This window comes from Palaemon carinicauda, chromosome 42 (genome assembly GCF_036898095.1).
Source record: "Palaemon carinicauda isolate YSFRI2023 chromosome 42, ASM3689809v2, whole genome shotgun sequence".
Taxonomy (NCBI): Eukaryota; Metazoa; Arthropoda; class Malacostraca; order Decapoda; family Palaemonidae; genus Palaemon; species Palaemon carinicauda.
The window spans coordinates 24750602-24770114 of NC_090766.1; the positions used below are offsets into that span (position 1 = coordinate 24750602).

At 37.2% G+C, this 19513-nt stretch overlaps 1 protein-coding gene across 1 annotated transcript in view; it reads right to left on the reverse strand.

The window, feature by feature from the left end:
• Nucleotides 1-2832: 2832 nt before the first annotated feature.
• LOC137633336 (cartilage acidic protein 1-like) overlaps nt 2833-19513 on the reverse strand; it is a 77131-nt gene continuing 60450 nt past the window's right edge. Inside the window, exons 13-14 of the mRNA XM_068365584.1 lie at nt 5488-5620; nt 2833-3487 (exon numbers count right to left, since the gene is read on the reverse strand). Of these exons, the coding sequence (XP_068221685.1) occupies nt 3482-3487; nt 5488-5620 (139 nt within the window). The 3' untranslated portion in view covers nt 2833-3481. The remainder of the gene's footprint in view (nt 3488-5487; nt 5621-19513) is intronic.

Below are 19513 nucleotides of genomic sequence, written 5' to 3' on the forward strand. Positions count from 1 at the left end.
GCAAATATTTATTATTGAATTATAGAATAGAAAAACTCTTTTATTATATAGATTTAACATCAATAGTGAATTTAAATATTTTATGAAATTTGAATATGGGGTACTTTACAGTATTAAGTTCTTTATGAATTAAAATGAGTTTATAGGGTATCTTAGATATAAGTAATATACACATAAAGTTACATATTTTTATTGAAAAGTTCTAATTTTTTTTTTTGACAATTTAATATCATTTAAGAAGGGTTTGAGACCTAGACATTGAAACAGTAAAACATCTAAATAAGGCATACATGAATTAAGTTTGTTCCTGTGGAACACAAGATTGATTTAATTGAATATATTAATTAGTACAATATGAATAATTTCTTAGAAAAATCATATTTAGTCATTCCAGATTGTTATTAGGGATATACTATGATTATTTAAAACCCATGCATTTTTATGATTTCATGCACTTTCTTTATATGTCAATTTGCCTTAATTATACTGTAGGATATTAGTCATAAATCATGCTTAACCCTTTTACCCCCAAAGGACGTACTGGTACGTTTCACAAAGCTCATCCCTTTACCCCCATGGACGTACCGGTACGTCCTTGCAAAAAACTGCTATTTACATTTTTTTTTCATAATTTTGATCATTTTTTTGAGAAACTTCAGGCATTTTCCAAGAGAATGAGACCAACCTGACCTCTCTATGATGAAAATTAAGGCTGTTAGAGCAATTTTTAAAAAAATATACCGCAAAATGTGCTTGAAGAAAAATAACCCCCGGGGGTTAAGGGCTGGAAAGTTCCAAATAGCCTGGGGGTAAAAGGGTTAATGATTGAAAGGTAATTGCATGAACGAATTCCTATTGCAGATGGTGGTCTGTAATAGACCACAATTTTATTGTCCTCTTACTGTCCTTTCTAAATGTATGAAACTTAGAAGCAATGCAACTGCATGAAGCAGTGAAAGTGAGGACTCAGTCAAGGCTTTAATTCACATAGTGACTCAAAGTTCATGTCTGCAATTATTCATGACGGACTGCAATACCCTCTTTCTACCTGTGGTTCTTTTATTTCCTTGTATCCCTTATATGTTTGGATAAATATATGCTTTTCTCACCTCTCTAGTTTGGAGTAACTTTTATTCAAAATGTGTATTACTTCCCTTTTTATCTTTTTTTTTGTAATCAAGTAGGGTATCATCTTATATTTATGTAATTTAGTACCAGGACAATACTTTGAGAGTGAATAGTAGAATGATAACCATAAAAATATATAAAATGTTAACTCCTGACAATTGTGAAATCTATAGCACCATTCTTATGAACACATTTTGAGTGACATTAGAAAACAATGGAGTGGTTGATAATAATGATTTACTATTATCAATTAAATAAGCTAAAAAGTTGAGCTTCTGAGGAGACCAAAACACATGAAAACAGGATAAAGAAATAGATGAGAAGAGTTGGAAGAGTAATAAAGCAGTAATAACACCAAAGATGCTATGGAAGAGTAATGTATGAAAAGGAAGCAGTTATATCATATCTCTGTTGATCTTGATTAAATATCTGACTGAGGACCAAGAAAAGTAGTTAGATTTGTATTACTAAAAGCAAAGGCTACTAGGAAGACTCTAGCTAGCAATCTTTAATATATAATACCACAAGATTTATAGTAAAGATAGTGGCAAAACAGGTGACTATTACGGATCAGGTTAAAGAGCCCTTCAATGTTTTTCACAGTAATAAGGTTGCTGCAAAGGACTACAAACAAAGAACCTTTGGGAGCTTCAGATGATCAGACATTAACATGAAAATCAGAAGACACTACAGAAATATTTAAAAGACAAATAGAATAGAGAAGAAAGGACTGAAACTCAATTATGGTAAAAAAAAAACTTATGGTAACTGGAAAGGAAGCAAAGGAAAATGTAGTTAGAGAAAGTGGTCATGTGCAAGTTTCCAGAAGTGCAGTATAACTGTCATAAAAAATACTCAGGATTGAAAAACATAAATTGAATAAATGTGTCAATATTTAACATGTATAAGAAAAAAACGTTAATAAGTGAGGGAAGAATGTCATATTGTGGTTGTAGGAAAGGCCTTGAATGCAGTAGAACATTTATGATCTCTGGATTATGAAGCTGGTAAGCCTAAATGAAATAAAGAGGCTGTTAGACTAGTTAATAAGAGTTACCTACTATTAATGATTATATTGATTATGCTTGTGTATGTCCTGTGCCATACTTAATTGCTCTATGCAACAAACATGTGGATGCTCACAGAGACCGGAGGTTTCGAACAGGTATGACTTAAAATTCTAAGATTTATGGCTAGAGTTGCATAAGAGGAAGCTGATAAGAAATATGTCTGAGGTGGAGGGGAATATTTGGTAAAAAAGTAGTATAAAGGCAAAAGTAGCGGGGCAAAGACCAGTAAGAAGACCCATATAGTATTCAAATAGCCAAGAGGGCAGAGTATAGATAAGAATTTGGACTGGATAGCAATTTAGGAAGAAACTCTGACATAGTTATTTTTAATGATGATGAGCCAATTTGAATTTTGATTACCTTATGGTTGGCCAAAAGTTGTTGTTAATATTGATTAGAGCTTAATGATGAATTCGAGTTAACTCATGAACTTCAAATTCTTGAAACTGCAAATCTTTTTTATAAATCTTGACAAGATAGTAGTGAGCTTCAAGAAAGTTATGAAGTGCAAAATACATGGAAATCATTCGTATTTCATGATGAATACCCTGTATTTAGTTTAGGCCTTATGGACAAGTGCTCTTGCTAACAATACATGTAGTGATCTCATATTCAGAGAAACTAATGAAATTGCATCTTGTCTTATGAGAGAGAGAGAGAGAGAGAGAGAGAGAGAGAGAGAGAGAGAGAGAGAGAGAGAGAGAGAGAGAGAGATTATTATAGGTAAATATGTCAAGAGAAAAATGCCAAATGTGTGCCTGGCTTTACTCTCGAAAACAATATTTGGAGATCGCGTATATATTACGAGTAACTTTTCAGATATCAAAATGAAAATGGCACCTCCAGTCAAACAATATTGACTGCAAAACATTCTAATCTATAACAATAACAGCGGAAAATGTATGGTCAGGAATATTGTAAAGACTAATATCATACCTCTCACATCCATTTTTCCACATAACACTGTATTAAGAAAAAAATTCATTACATATTATATTCTTTTCCATGTGTCATGTGATGCTATATAAAAAATAATATAAAAATAGGGAGATATAAATTATGACCACTTCAAATGTCTCGAAATAATGTCAGTATAATAAATTTCCTGATAGCAAACATTAATTCATCTAAAGTATTGCTAAACATTGTGAAAAAATAGCTCCCATAGCATATTTGACATAAATAAAGAACTAACAAAATAGAATCCCTGATAACAGAAGGAGATCATGAGCAACTATTACAACCCAGATGAAGACTGCGAAGATGGAAAATCATTCTGAAGTTCAATTCTGAAAAAATAAAGGAAATGTGATCATTACATTAAGGTCTAATACTAAAACAGTAATCACATTCAACTGGTATACATTACTGTAGTTTAAGGTCACAGAGTTGCATTTCATGACTCATAGGGCTTACTCAAAAGATTTCTCCCTAAAAAAAAAAATTGAAAATTGGAATACTTTCAAGTTACAGAAATTGGAGAGTTAGATAAGAAGTGACTAAATATCATGAATGAAAAGTAAAATGCAGAAAGCTTTACTGTTGGAGAAGAGGCTATGGAAAGAACCTTTTGTAGTAATAAGAATATATCAAACTAAACTGTTGTGAAAATTTTGTAACATTTTCTCAAAAGGATTCTACTGTAGTATACTTTTATATAAAAGCAGACTAAGCTGTAGTGACATATTTTAGAACTTTTTCTCAAAAGATTTGTAATATACTTCTAATAGACACATATCCTGGGAAGGATATTTTTTCTTTAATACCTAAAGCCTGCTGTTACTATTTTATAATAATGTATTAAATTAATTGACATATTCTATGACAAACTAAACTTATTGTCTTATATATATTGCCAGAAGGAATATAAAATAAACTCTTTGACTCAAACTTCTGCAATTTGACTGGTTAAACCTTCAATAAGATGTTCGAGTCATAAAGGGATTTTTTATAATTTTCTTAAGGAGGAGGTGACAGACAAAAGCCATTAGATACTGTAATTTGTAGAAGGGAAATGGTTAAAAGCTTTTGAAGAATAGAAAGGACAATGTTAGAGTAATTATGATTTGAGGTTCTGAAAAAAAACATGCATGTACAGATAGGGTATTACACCAGCTAAAAGAGTTTAGTGGTAACCCATCGGATAGGTGTACTAGTTAGTGGGATCATTGTATTTCAATGGCTCTTCCATAATGTAATAATCTTTTCCCAGTGCGCCAAACCAGGAAGCTCCACGAACAGGATGGCCTCAGTCCACCCATCTGTAACCACAGCGATGACAGCACGTAGGTGGATACCCTTCGTCACTTCACACGAGACCAGGAGGAAGTGTGTATCAACTTTTTTTATCTAATTTCTATGCCAGTCAAATTGTTTTACAATATTTTTTTTATATTGTGAATGATTATTTTGTATTCATTTCTGATATTAGGGGTACTAAATAATTCAATAATTATTGTTACAAATCTTTAGGAATAAGTATATACAGCATGTATACTTATGGACTTGATGAATGCATAAAGTTAATTTCCTTTATTTTCTATAGGAAAAATTATTTTGGCAAAAGCATTTTAGTTTGCAAGTTCACTTACAGAACAAATTAAACATGTAAACCGAGATAACACTGTTCCTATCAGAAAACAAATTTAGTTTTTTTATTATATTAGAGTATTCCCCATATCATAACTTGTCAGATATTTCGGGGCAAATGAATATTCAAGGATATACATGATACTGTAGGTTAATATACTGTAGTGACTAGTAAATCCAAACGATCGACTCTAAACTATGCCTTTTTTTCTGTTAAAACAGATCATTAGGTTTGGTTACGTTCTTGAATATTTGTAGTTATTACTAATCAGATGTACCCAGCTAGCTATGTTTTATAGCTCTTTACATAAGATACAACTAAAGCTTGCTACCACAAGGTGTGGAAGCACATGGTGTGTTTAGATCTAGCTCCAAGTGCATCAAATGCTGTTTAAGGCTGTATTCAAGAGTGGAAATTATCTGTTGATATTGTTCATTACTACAAAAGTCCATTATTACTGTTTGAATATATTTTTGACTATTAACATTGCCAGTTTTCCATACTGTATATCATTTCATACAACAACTCAAGAGTTTATATATGATATTCAATATTACCATGAATGGTTATCTGGGCCTTATATTACAATTTGACTGTCAAGTACTAAGATGCAGGATAAATTCTGGAAGGAATATTTTTCATGAATGAAAAATCTTATGATGCAGGAAATATAGAAAATTCACGAGACAAAAACAGTACCTTGGCTGCAGAAGAATCACTAGCTGCTGGCTCAGCATGAGAACCCGGATGATTAATAGTCATTACAGTGTTTATATTTGAAGAATCAAGTTCCAAACTTTTGTAAGTGGTATCTGGCCATAATATCTCAAGCCTGTAACAAAAGAGAAATTACTTATGTTGATACATAACTTTCTTTAAACTTTCTAGGTAAAAGTAAAACATAAACAGTATTTCAAAATAACTATGCACTGTGATAAAGAAAGTTTAGAATTTGATTTTACAATGCTATAGTTTTATAAAAGAAGAGTTTTTTTTTTATACAAACACATGAACCATATACCATATATGCCTATACTGTATCTGTGTTGTGTATGTTTAACATAAATGACATAATGCCTCAAGTTGGAAATTTTTTTAATACCAGTTACAGGAGACTACTTGGCCTGGCAGTCATCAGATGTGCAGATGATTCAAAGCCCACAAGAATATGCCAATCATTTCATGTAAGAGAGACAAGTGAGCTCCACATTGTGTTGCAGTCACTACTTAAGAGGCATAGCTGTTCGATGATGTGTCAGATCTACAATATGCATGGGATGGAGGTGTGAACTGATAAAGTAAATCATATAACCTTAAGGATATAACTTCACAAGGCGCACATCATGAGTGCCATCGTGCAGAGGAATTATGCATATTTATTTGCACATTTGAGGAGCGCCATCAATGCTTTCAAAGATAGGAGTCTATTATTGAAAAAAAGAGGTAAAGAGGTAGAGGGACTTCCTTAACCAACAGGCATAAAAAAGGGATTTTGACAAAGGAAAAATCTATTTCTGGGCGAGGGACCTGTGTCGCCCAGTGAAATGCTCCTTATAGCACCATTTCTAAGGTATAAATACTGCTAAATATACCACAGAAAAAAGTTGCATGGAATGCCAGGAATATACCCAGCTCGCTCACCCTTATAGGGTGTCGGTATAGTAACTGGGGCGTTTTAAAACCACTATCAGAGGTCCCTTACCAATTAGTCTAATACTTTCTCAACATCCCCCGTTACTACGAGGTGGCGTTCTACATCCGACTACTGCCTGCTACTACTACTACTACCCACGCGACTCACAACATTCCTTTCTATAGCACCGTGATATCTACATGCGTTCTTGTGTTCGGAAGCCTTATTTTCTTTGTAGTGAAGATGTCTGAACTTCTGGAGACTCCAACTCCCAAGTTGAGTATTGCAATTATCAATTTTGATAAGTTGAGGCAGCGACACACGTAAAATTAAATATATTGTTAATTTTAGTCTCGGGAGTGTCGTATGATGCCGCTCCCCCGGCAGCCATTTTGGTGTCGCTACCTCCGAGAGCTTCATGCTTACTTGACGACTTCCAATTAGTTCCTCATACTAATTGTAGTCTTGTTTATTTAGTTCTAGACATCTTATACAATGATTAATTATGGTTATTCAATTTTTGAGTATTAGGCTATTTTGGCGTTCATGTGGTTAGCCTACCCGACCGGGCCGTATGCGGCTTCGGAAGGTAGCCTACGCCAGTGAGTTCCCCTTTTGATATACATATAATTATATCTAGGTTAAGACGTTCCCATTGAAATAATTATGGGAGTAGCCTAACCAGCAGCATCCCTCTTTTAGCCTTCTATGGAAGACTAAAGTTTTCATTCAGTTCGAAGCGATCTGATTAGGGAGTTGGGACACGATTAAAACTTAATAGGATGATATTCTTAAGTCAATTGTATTACCTGACCAGGTCGGCATTATACCCGATTTTGGAGGGCTAGTTATTGATTAGAGCAGTTTAGTCTTCCTGACCAGGTCGGCATTATACCCAATTTTGGAGGGTTAGGCTATACGCTCGTATCACATCATGTTCCTCTCCCTACCTCCTTTTCCCCATTCCTTTTTACTCACATTATGTCGTTATAGCCTACTTTACTTTAGAACATATAATCTTATTTTATATAAATTATTATTATTTAATCTGTATGTATTGGACAGAAGGCCATAGGCCTACTGCCTTGATCGGGTGGATCCACTGTGTCTCGGAGGGTTGTCCCACCTGACCGGTCACAGTGACCACCTGATCACGAGCGAGCCACTCTTCTCGGCTGTCTCCCTTCCCCTGTACCCACCTCGATGGAGTACTTACTCGCCATACCCTAACCTCGGGAAGTAGGCTTGAGTCATACACTCTAGGGGAGAGAGGGGGGACAGCTGAGAGAGCGACATAGCTCACACGCTCTGTGAGTCGATGCAGGTAGCGCTCTCTCCTCGGCTAGTAATGGATGGTCACCAGACGCGCCGGACTGGGTATGCACCTTGCTACGTACCTCGTATTCTCCTATCCCCGGAATTCGAAGGATGACCCCACCACTTCATTAACACTATACAGTGAACCCTCGTTTATCGCGGTAGATAGGTTCCAGACGCGGGCGCGATAGGTGAAAATCCGCGAAGTAGTGACAGCATATTTACCTATTTATTTAACATGTATATTCGGACTTTTAAAACCTTCCCTTGTACGTAGTACTGTTAACAAACCACCCTTTAATGTACAGAACACTTAATGCATGTACTACAGCACCCTAAACTAAAACAGGCACAAATAATAAAGGCGATTTTATATCATGTGTTTCCTAAACACCTAAAAAGCACGATAAAAAATGGCAACCAATGTTTTGTTTACGTTCATCTCTGATCATAATGAAGAAACAAACTCATTTAGTGTACACATATATGTACGTATAGGTTAGTTTTTGCATCGATTATATTGATTATACAGTACTGTATGTTGATTTTTTTATTACCAATGTTTTAGTTTACGTATTTTTCTTAGGACTTCCAAATGAAATCTTTTTCTTTATGACGCCGCCTGAAACGACGGCGTGTACGCTCAGTAAACAACCACGCTCAGAACAAACAAGGCATTTAACGCCCATGATGATAGTGATAAATAATGATACAGTACATACAGTATTTACAGTAAAAGCATTTACAAAATATGTTACCTTACAAATATAAATTATACAGTACTTGTACGTAGCAAAGCAGGAAAACAATTTACGAGAGAGAGAGAGAGAGAGAGAGAGAGAGAGAGAGAGAGAGAGAGAGAGAGAGAGAGAGAGAGAGAGAGAGAGAGAGAGAGAGAGAGAGAGAGAGAGATTGTTTTACGTACGTAAATGTAAATTTTAAACAAAAAAAATATGATAGGTTACAACATGTAGACTTTTAAAACCTTCCCTTTAACTTAATGCATACAGTACGTACATTACTAAACTATAAAACTGGTTAAAGTAAAAAATAAAGATTGTTACTGTACTCACCACGAAAGAAGTTCAAGAAAAACTTAAATGACGATGGCGATGAATTTGCTGCACAGTAGAAATGATGATGATGAAGCTGATGATGTGTTCTACTGTGCAGTCAATGATAGTATTTTACGTCTCTTCAGACGGAGGTGTCTTTTCCTGGGACACCTCTTCAACTTCTTCAATTTCTTCCGAAGGCGTACTAGCAGGAGGAACTGGCTCTTTTTTGCGAGGCTGAAAAAACATTGTGATCGGAAGTTGTTGCCGCTGCTTCTTTTTTCGATCCAAGAGCATCCTGTAGGGAGTCGTGATGTCATCAACCTTGTTGCAGAATTGCATCGAGCGAACCATATCCTCGTCCCACTCTTGTAACATTTCTTTCGCCTCCTTCATATGGTTGCAGAACTTGGCAAGCCGTTCTAATGTTAAGCCCGTTTCTTCGACATTTTCTTGGGTCTCTTCCTGGGTACCCTCACTCTCTTCCTCACTTGCCGATTTCGTCAGGTTTTCGAGGTCTGCGTCAGTTAGGGGCTGGGAATGGCAGTCCAACAACTCGTCGACGTCTTCAGTCGTCATGTCGCCAAACCCGTCACCCCCAATTATGGCAGCCAACTGCACAGATTTCCGTATTGCAGAGTGTTGGATTTCCGACGGAGTAAATCCCTTGTCGTCGTAAACAATATCGGGCCACAGCTTCTTCCAGCTCGCATTTACGGTTGCAGGTTTCATCTCTTGAAGTGCCTTTTGAATATTCTGCAGGCACGTGGCTATGGTGTACTGCCGCCAGTACGCCTTCAAGTTGATTGATTGATTGATTGAAAGTTTTCTGGCATCCTGACATCTAAGGTCATTGACGCCGATACCATTTACTGTATATGAAAATTAAAAGAGAATTCGATTAAAACCATAAAAATTAAGAAGTCATTAAAATAGTTAAATAGTTTTCAGAAGACCTGCTTCTGAAATAAATCTAAAAATTCCGCTCGCATAGTAAGACACATCATGTCCAAGAATCTTGGCAAGGATAAACCTGCCATCCTCACCTTGAGCCTCAAACAGATATCTATTTCTTAAGTTAGTAAAATTAGGGCATTCGGTCAACAAATGCCTCACTGTTAAAGGTACTAAGCAGTCCTCGCAATACGGTTGGTGTTGGCCCTTCAGCAGAAACTCGTGTGTCAACCGTGTGTGACCAATACGGAGACGACAAAGAGTCGTCTCCCATTTTCGGGGAATCATGTTATACCTCCAAGGTGATATGATATTTGTTACTTCCCTCATTTTATTGCCGTCTTGACTGTCCCAGTGCTGTTGCCATTTATCACAAACCAATTTCTTGATGTAAGGTAGGAGATCGTTACATGGAATGGGATACCTCCTTGGTAACAACTCGGATGCCGCATTCTTCGCCAGTAAATCTGCCTTCTCATTCCCAGACACACCTACATGTGCTGGAACCCAACAAAATCGAACAGTTATACCTTTCCGTCCAATAATAAAAAGCCATTCTAAAATCTTTAAAACTAGAGGGTTACTAGAATTAAAAACTTCTAAAGCTTGAAGAACACTCCTTGCATCACTAAAAACTGTAAAATTACCCTCCTTTTCCAAAGCTATTTTCTCAATAGCGGTTAATATGCCATACAGTTCGGCAGTAAATATGGAAGCTGTTAGAGGAAGTGCACCTCTACAATTAAAATCATTACTATGTACTCCAAATCCAACGCCAGCATCAGATTTGGAGCCATCAGTATATATAAAAGTCGATCCCCTATGTTCTTCGACATGTTCCATAAAAAGAGACCTGGATTCTAAGTCAGTCATATTCTTCTTAACTCCAATAAAGTATTTACAAAATGATATGTCAGGTAATTTCCATGGAGGAGTTGATGATACCTTGAATGGAAGTACCTTATTTCTAATTATATCCAGACTACTTAAAAATCGTTTCACCCGAAAGCCATAAGGTTGAGGAGATTTTGGGTGCAACTCAAAGTATGATGCGTGTCTTACAAGGCTTGCAGTCTGAAAGGCTAGAGAGCTAGGGAGTCTTTGCAATCTAAACCAATACCGAAGAATGGAAGACATTCGGTAAAGGTCTAGAGGTAACTCTCCAGCATCAACAAGGAGACTTGGGATAGGCGAGGTTTTAAAAGCTCCAGTAGATAATCTAATACCTGCATGATGTATCGAGTCTAATATTTTTAACCGGCTTGGGGTGGCTGAAGAATATACCTCACAACCATAACTAATTTTGGAAAAAATCAAGGCCTTGTATAATTTTAAAATAGTATTGCGGTCTGCCCCCCATGATGTATGGGACAATACTTTTAAGATATTCAGAGCTTCAACACATTTAGCTTTTAGCGCTTTTAGGTGAGAAACCCATGTAAGTCTACAGTCAAATATCAAACCTAAAAATTTGGTTTCCGATACACATGGTATCCGTTGACCTTTAATGTATATATCCGGGTCTGGATGTACTCCCCGGATACGACAAAAATGGACAATGGTAGTTTTACTTGTCAAGAACTTAAATCCATTCATGTCAGCCCACTGGATAATTCTATCAATAGAGAGTTGGATTTTTCTCTCAACCATTGCCATTCTAGTGCCAGCAAATGATATTGAGAGATCATCCACAAATAATGTTGAGAGAACATCCTGGGGAATGGCTGAGGATATCCCATTAATTGCTAGTGCAAAAAGGGTTACACTCAGCACACTACCCTGAGGAACTCCTTCTTCCTGGCACTTACTCTCTGATAGAGTTTCCCCCACTCTCACTTGAAAAACTCTACGTGAAAGAAATGCCTGAATAAATAGTGGCAGCTCTCCTCTCAATCCCAATTCATGAATGGTTTTAAGAATACCATATCTCCATGTGGTATCATATGCCTTTTCAAGGTCAAAAAATACTGTAACATGGTGCTGTTTGGAAGCAAAGGCTTCACAAATAGATGACTCAAGTCGTATCAACACATCAGTCGTTGAGTGCATTTTTCGGAATCCACATTGAATCGGTGATAAAATACCTTTCTTTTCAAGGTACCATATCAGCCTTGCATTGACCATCTTCTCCATGATTTTACATAAACAAGATGTCAATGCAATAGGACGATAGTTTGCTGCTAAAAACTTGTCTTTACCGGGTTTTAAAAAGGCTAAAATAATGGCTAGTTCCCAAACACTTGGGTAGCTATGATCATGCCATATTCTATTAATAATGCTTAAAATAAATAGCTTTGTATTAAAATGTACATGTTTAATCATTGCATATGGAATTCCATCGGGTCCAGGGGCTGTATCGTTGCAATGAGCAACTGCGGAATCAAATTCTCTTTCAGTGAAAGGAGAATTATACGACTCTTCCCTTCTTGTTGCAAAATTTAAAATTTTCTTTTCTTCAGTGCTCCTATACTGGTGACCAGGGGCTCCTTCACACTTGCTGGATACATTTGAAAAATGATTAGCCAGGGCATTGCTAACTTCATTTGCTTCAGTTACATACTGGCCATTCACCTTCAACACTGGTGGTGGGTTGGGGGTGAATTTGCCAGCTATCTTTTTTACTTTCCTCCACACAGAAGATGGTGGTGTTCTACTGTTAATAGAGGAAACAAAAGACATCCATGACTGGCGCCTTGCTTCTTTCATGGCACGACGGAACTGTGCTCTACATTTCTTGTACATTATTAAATTCTCATCAGTTCTGCGTCTACGCAATCGTGTTAGAGATCTTCTTGTGGCTCTGTGGAGTGCAGTTAGTTCTGAAGACCACCACGGGACTGGTCGTCGTTTGAATAACCCTGTTGTTTTGGGAATTGAATTGACTCCTGCTGTATGAAGAGTTCCATTCAGTATGTCTATGGCATCATCAACACTTTCAAACTGTTCTGCTCTCCCTTCGATTTCACTTAGCTCACAAAATTTAACCCAGTCTGCCTTGTCTAGACTCCAACGTGGCGATCTTTGCAAAGGCGGACCCTTGTTGGTGTTTATAATGATTGGTGCATGATCACTAGTATGCCAATCATCTAATGTCCTCCAATCAAAATCAAGAAGGCAGTTAGAGCTTGCAATTGAAAGGTCAATGCATGACAAAGTACCTGTCTGAACATGGAAGTGTGTGGGCTCTCCTGTATTAAGGAGTCCCACATCCTCATTCTCCACAATTGATGAGATAATATTGCCCCTTGTGTTGGCCAAAACATCACCCCATAAAGGATGTCTACCATTCATATCTCCCAGTAAGAGAAAAGGTTGAGGGAGTTGTTGAATGACCTCTGCTAAATCATCATATAAAATATTATCATTTGGAGGTAAGTACAGAGAGCATATTGTATATTTTCTCCCTATATCAATTTGTACAACAACTGCCTGCAGGGTTGTACGTATAGACATGGATATTTGGGGAACATCTCGACGAATGTACATGAGACTTCCGCCATGGCTCCCTGCTTGTTGATTATATGGTGTTCTATAACTAACTTACTCTCGAGGACTAGGAGTGTTAGAATCAAGCATACTTTCCTGTAGACATACAATTATGGGGGAATGCTCATGAATTAGGAGCTTAAGTTCTTCATATTTCGCCCTCAAACCCTGACAGTTCCATTGCAAAATGGAGGAGAAAACTATGGATTATTTCTGGAAGACATCTTGGATGAGGTCTTCCCATTAGCAGTTTTTAATGTAACATTATTACCAGTAGGTTTCTTCAGAGGTGGTCTTGTTATGTTGGGTTTAACGTTGGTGATTTTCTTTGTATTCTTTTTATCTATTTGTTGAGGTGGATGGTGGACCTCAACTTGAATTTCTGATTTATTCAGTCCATCTTCTGGTTCATTAGAAACATCAACAGACAAAACATCAAATTTATTTGATGTCATAACCTTAACGTTTCTAATGGAGGGTGGAGAGAGAGATGGAGGTCTCTCTCTTTTGCGATTAATAGATGGTGGGATTCGAGGTTTTTGCACCTTTCCCACAACAGGTGCATCAGGTATGTTAGTCTTAAGTGGAACCTCCATCAGATCAGGCAAGGACATGGCCTGAGAGAGGTTTGTATTACTTTTTGTAATGGCGGCTGAAGGCTGTACAGCAATGGGCAATGACCTAGTGTTAATACACCGTGGTAAAGCCTCAGGAGGTGATAAGGTTACCTCGTTATTTGACATTTTGTCAGATAGTATACTTTTTTTGGAGCTATTGGCAGTGCTAGGTTGGTTTGATTTTAATGCCTTAGCATATGTATTTGATTTATTTAATAATCTTTTGGCATGGGTCACACTTATGTGTTCTAAGTTTGATTTGTTGAGGGCAGCTTCCTCCAACTTATATAGCTCGCAAATCTTGTCTGTGGATTTGTGCCTTCAAGTTGAAGTCTTCATCCTCGTCATCTTGGGCAGCATCCACACACGCAACGAGGTCCGCCAAGGTATTCTTCGTGTAGAGGGCCTTGAACGCCCTGATAACCCCCTGGTCCATTGGTTGAATTAATGACGTGGTGTTGGGTGGCAGGAACTCAACCTGAACGCCCTCACGCGACAGGTCAGTTGCGTGTCCACCAGCGTTATCCATAAGGAGAAGGATCTTGAATGGCAAGCCCTTCTCTAAGAGATATTCATGGACTTGCGGAATGAAACACTGGTGGAACCAGTTGGAGGTCAGCATCTTCGTAATCCATGCTTTTTGATTATGCATCCAGTACACGGGAAGGAGATTCTTATTTTTATTTTTCAAAGCGCCAGGATTTTTCGACTTATAAATAAGCCCCGGCTTTAACAAAAATCCAGCAGCATTGCCACACATCACGAGGGTAACGCGATCCTTGAATGCCTTAAAGCCAGAGGCTTTGGCTTCCTCTTTGAACAGGAAAGTTCGCGACGGCATTCTCTTCCAAAACAAGCCGGTTTCATCCATATTAAAGACTTGTTCCGGCTTGTATCCACCTTCAGCGATAATGTTCTTGAAAGTCTGGTTCACGTAAGTTTCAGCAGCGGCAGTGTCAGCGGAAGCAGACTCCCCATGCAGGGAAACGCTTTTCAGGGCGAAGCGTTTCTGAAACTTCGCGAACCATCCTTTGCTTGCGGAAAAACGTTTCTGAGGCTGGGAATCAGTGGATGTCCCTGGTTGAGGATCATCTGCATCATCATCATCTTCAGCATGGTTGCCGTCATCCTCTTTAGGTTCCTTTGCAGCAAAATTCTCATATAAGCTCAAAGCCTTTGTTTGGATGGTGTTCGTATCCAACGCTATGTTCTTCTTCCGGCAGTCGGCAATCCACACAGCTAAAGCACCTTCCATGCGTACGATCGTTTTATTACGCGTTGTAACGACTCGCTTCGCTGATCTGCTAAAGGTGATTGCAGCAGTCTTTCTAATGTTCGCCTCGTCCTTCTTGATGTAGCGAACGGTGGATTCGTTGATGCCAAAATGGCGGCCGGCGGCCGCGTAACTTCTACCATCTTTTAACATGTCGAGAAGCGTAACCTTCTCAGCTATCGTCATCATTCTTCGGTGGCGTTTAGGCTCACTACCAGCCTTACTAGAAGCAGAACGCTTGGGAGGCATTGTAACAGAAAGTTCAACAAAAAGTTCAACTTAAAACAGTCGCACACAGCACAGATTAAACTTCACAAACTTAAGAACGTCTACTCAGCAATACGCGGAAAGAGAAAGTGAACGATGCAGCCCCGCGAGAACTTTGATGCTGCGGGTAGAAGATGCGGGCAAAACACCAATCACAGGCTAGATAACAAAACTTGAGTTTTGATTCGTCATCTATCAGCGCTTGAACCAATCACAACCCGTCTTAGTACTATGGCGCGTTGGTTACTCATAGAAGATGCCCCCGCGCATACTGAACGTACGTAGATTAAGTACAATACAGTACCGTAATAATAATAAATAATGATAATAATACTGTACAGTAATAATAATAATAATAATGATTAATAATAATAACAATAATAATTTTATTAACAACAACAACAATAATAATAATAATAACAATAATAATAAAAATTTACGTACGCTATTTTACGCCTCTCTCTCTCTCTCTCTCTCTCTCTCTCTCTCTCTCTCTCTCTCTCTCTCTCTCTCTCTCTCTCTCTCTCTCTCTCTCTCTCGTACGCTTACAGTATTCGAAATGTGATTTTTGCAACAAAGAATATTATTGGATGCAGTACTGTACTACGTACGTATACATACAAAAGATTCATGGAAAAGAAGCACATCCATTACAGTACACACCATTCTAATATGGTATGACTGCATCTGATTTGCGTTTCATGTTCGATTTAATTTTACTACGTACTGAATTATCGTATGATCACATTCTCTTTTCGTGTTTTATTTCTTTCTGTGCTGAATTATATATCATATGTAATGCAATGAACAATCAGTAAGAGCAGATATTACTAATTACAGTATTAATGGAATTACAGGTAACAAAATATCGTATTTGGTTATCTTCAGATTTCGCGGTATTTTCGAATTTTCCGGAAAATCCGCGATATGTATATATATATGGGTTATGGGAAAACCCCGCGAAGTGGTGAATCCGCGATTGTCGAACCGCGAAGTAGCGAGGGTTCACTGTACAGTAATTTACTAATTTACATTACTCTAGTTTTACAGCAAATAGGTCCTGGAAAATTGAAAGTATGGTAAATCCCTGTAGCAATATAGCTCCTGTCATTGTCATACACTGATAGCAATCAAATTTCTAAATATTATCACATCACAAGCATAACATGAAGGTCAGAAAATGAAAGGGACTCTGATTAAACTAGCATACCTTATGCAGACTTACAAATATATGTTAAGGATTACACTTTTCAAAGTAAGGCCAACTTCCATGAGCATAAGAAAATAAAATGTTATCTTTTAAGTCTGTTCTCAGTAATTGAAACTATCAAAAGAAAGAAAGAAAATAATCAAGGCAAAATTAATATGGCAGATTAGCAGTTAGACGGCAAAAGTAATCATAAAGACAATCGTATGAAAATACAACAGAAATTAGAAATATAATGAACAATTCCTTATAAACACAAGAATAGTAATACTATTACATAACCAAAATGAAAGACTGAATGGGCTAAATAAAATAGATTAGTCTCTTAAACAAGGAAAACCAAGAGTAGTAATTCAATAAATTCTGTACTCGAGATTAAAACCCCCTAATCATAGGGCTGTAAGTTGAATAAGAAAAGGATGAAAAATAATTAAATAAAACACCCAATAAAAGCTTAGTTTCCAATGTAGAATACAATAGTGTGTGGCATCTGCTCAAAGGAAAACATGAATACTGTACAGCACCTACAAAAGGATACCTGAGTAATATGGTTAAATACTACTGACTGGTGAAGAGTAAACTCATAAATGTAAAATGAAGGTAAATCCCTGAAATGAAGAGAATGTTACAGCAACAATTGTTGTGGTAATGTAACAAAATGAACTTGAATAGCATTATTGCTGAAAAAGTGAATAAAAAATTCACAAGAAATTTATTGAAACATAGGTGCACAGTTGCTAAGGTGTGTTGACTGCTTATCAGACACATAGGAATGAAGGAAGCAATCACTAGACATACTGCTCTAATGACCTGACTGCATGGAGTGAAAAAACAAAATTTTAATAATACAGAAATCATTAGGTGCAATATAGTACTTTCAGAAGTATGACTATATACAACCTGGAAGCTATCACTGTACCAATTTCCAATCTCATCATTAAAAATGGGAAAATAAAATGTTTGACAGATTAGACTATGAAATTTTTTTAATAAAAATTGAATAAGGATTATTCAAGTCATCTTAGCAAAGCTGGGGATGGTAACCATTGCTTTAACACATAAAAGAATAGTGAGGATTGATTGATTTAAAGTTTTCAGGCATCCTGACATCTAAGGTCATTGACGTCGATATCATTTATTTTACATAAAAATTAAAAGAATATCCAATTAAAACCATAAATATTGAACGTCATTATATAAGTTAAATAGTTTTCAGAAGATCTGCTTCTAAAATAAATCTAAAAAACGGATTTTGAGTGAAGCGAAAAATCTATTTTTGGGTGAGATAGCCATGTCGTCCTGTTGGAAGGTTCCTATAAGTAGCTTCCTAAGGGATATTTGACTACAGTGATATTCCCAGAGAATTTACCTTTAGGTCTCCAGAATTCTAACTCCTGGCGCGAATATCCTTAAAATTTCTCTTAGGGATATCGCATAAATCAGGGGACGTATGTCTTGATATGACACATAGCAATCTTCACCCCGAATAGCGTTTTTGCCTCGAGGGGGAAGAGTGGCAAAAATAGAAGGGGAGCTGCTATCAAGGTTACCCTTTCCCCCATACTACTATTGAGTATCTAGATGGCGCCATATTCAAAATGGCGGTTATTCCTTCTAGCATTGAGCATGGTGCTACAGATATAGTAGTTTCGGGAGGGATCCTACCAAGGCCTTTTCTGTAGAAAATCCGTTTTTCGGGCTCAAGCCATGTCGTCCTGATGGAAGCTTACCAGAGAATTACTAGAAAGTACTGTATCTGTAGATTTTCATAGGTGCCTTAACCTTGGGACAATTTTTCTATGGTCATCCGAACCATTGAGACAAATGACGTTACCGTTATCCGTCATTACCACTAATCATAGACAGTGTTAGTGCCTCCTGCCCCCTACAGGGAAGAGTCATACTAGACGGTAGAAAAGGGGCCTCAAGGTTAGCATATATTGTATGAACAAACATAAGTATCCACTAGATATACAAAGAGTCTCACGGTTTGTATATATTGTCGGAAAAATTAAGTATCAACTATATCCATTGTTTGTAAACATACAATAATATGAGGTTTACTTAAATAAATAAGTAAGAGAACTCTGGCATTTTTAATGTGCTAATTGCAGGGCGAAATAGGGTGCAATTACACTCTAATAGACATTTATTTCGAATAAAAAACCAAATGGAATAATGAGTGTGACGAATGTAACATGTTAAGGGAATTATACGTGCAACGTATACAGAAAATATTATCCTCCCTGAAAGAGAAGAAATGATGAGTGCCACTCTAAAATTTAAAATTTTGATAAATTTTCCCAATATAATTTCTGTAAATGTTGTATACTATCAACACTGTGTACTATGTACACACGGCACAAGTGTTATCTGTATAATTCCACACCTGAGATTTTGAGCAGTCTTAGTCACCATAGTGACACCCACTTAAAAGGTATAGCACTGGAAGTGTCAATACCTTTTCACCCTAATTGATAGTCCCAATCAATTAACTGTTCATTGCAGCACTAGACGACAGGTTTTAATACACTACCTGCCGCCACCCCGTAATGCTTCAGTTCGTGGACTTGCTTTGCGTAGTGTTTGTAGAACACTCTGGATGATTTCCATCCAGTATATGAGCGAAGACGCTCGAAGTCCATATACTGAAAAAAGTTCAGTGATGAAGCAATTTTTCTCGGATCATGACCCGCGGGTGTACTGTCAGGATCCGCTCTGCGAATGAAGTAGGTGAGCTTCGCCCTCAGTTGTTTTAGGGATAAGTTTGATCCTGAAGTTTCTCCTTTGAAGAGCTGTCCTCCCCTGAAGTCTGAAGTTCTACAAAGATAGACCTTTAGACACTCTACTGGACATAGAGAGACATCTTCCTTCAGAGGGCAGATTCTCCAAGGACCCCATCTTTTAGTGGGCAGC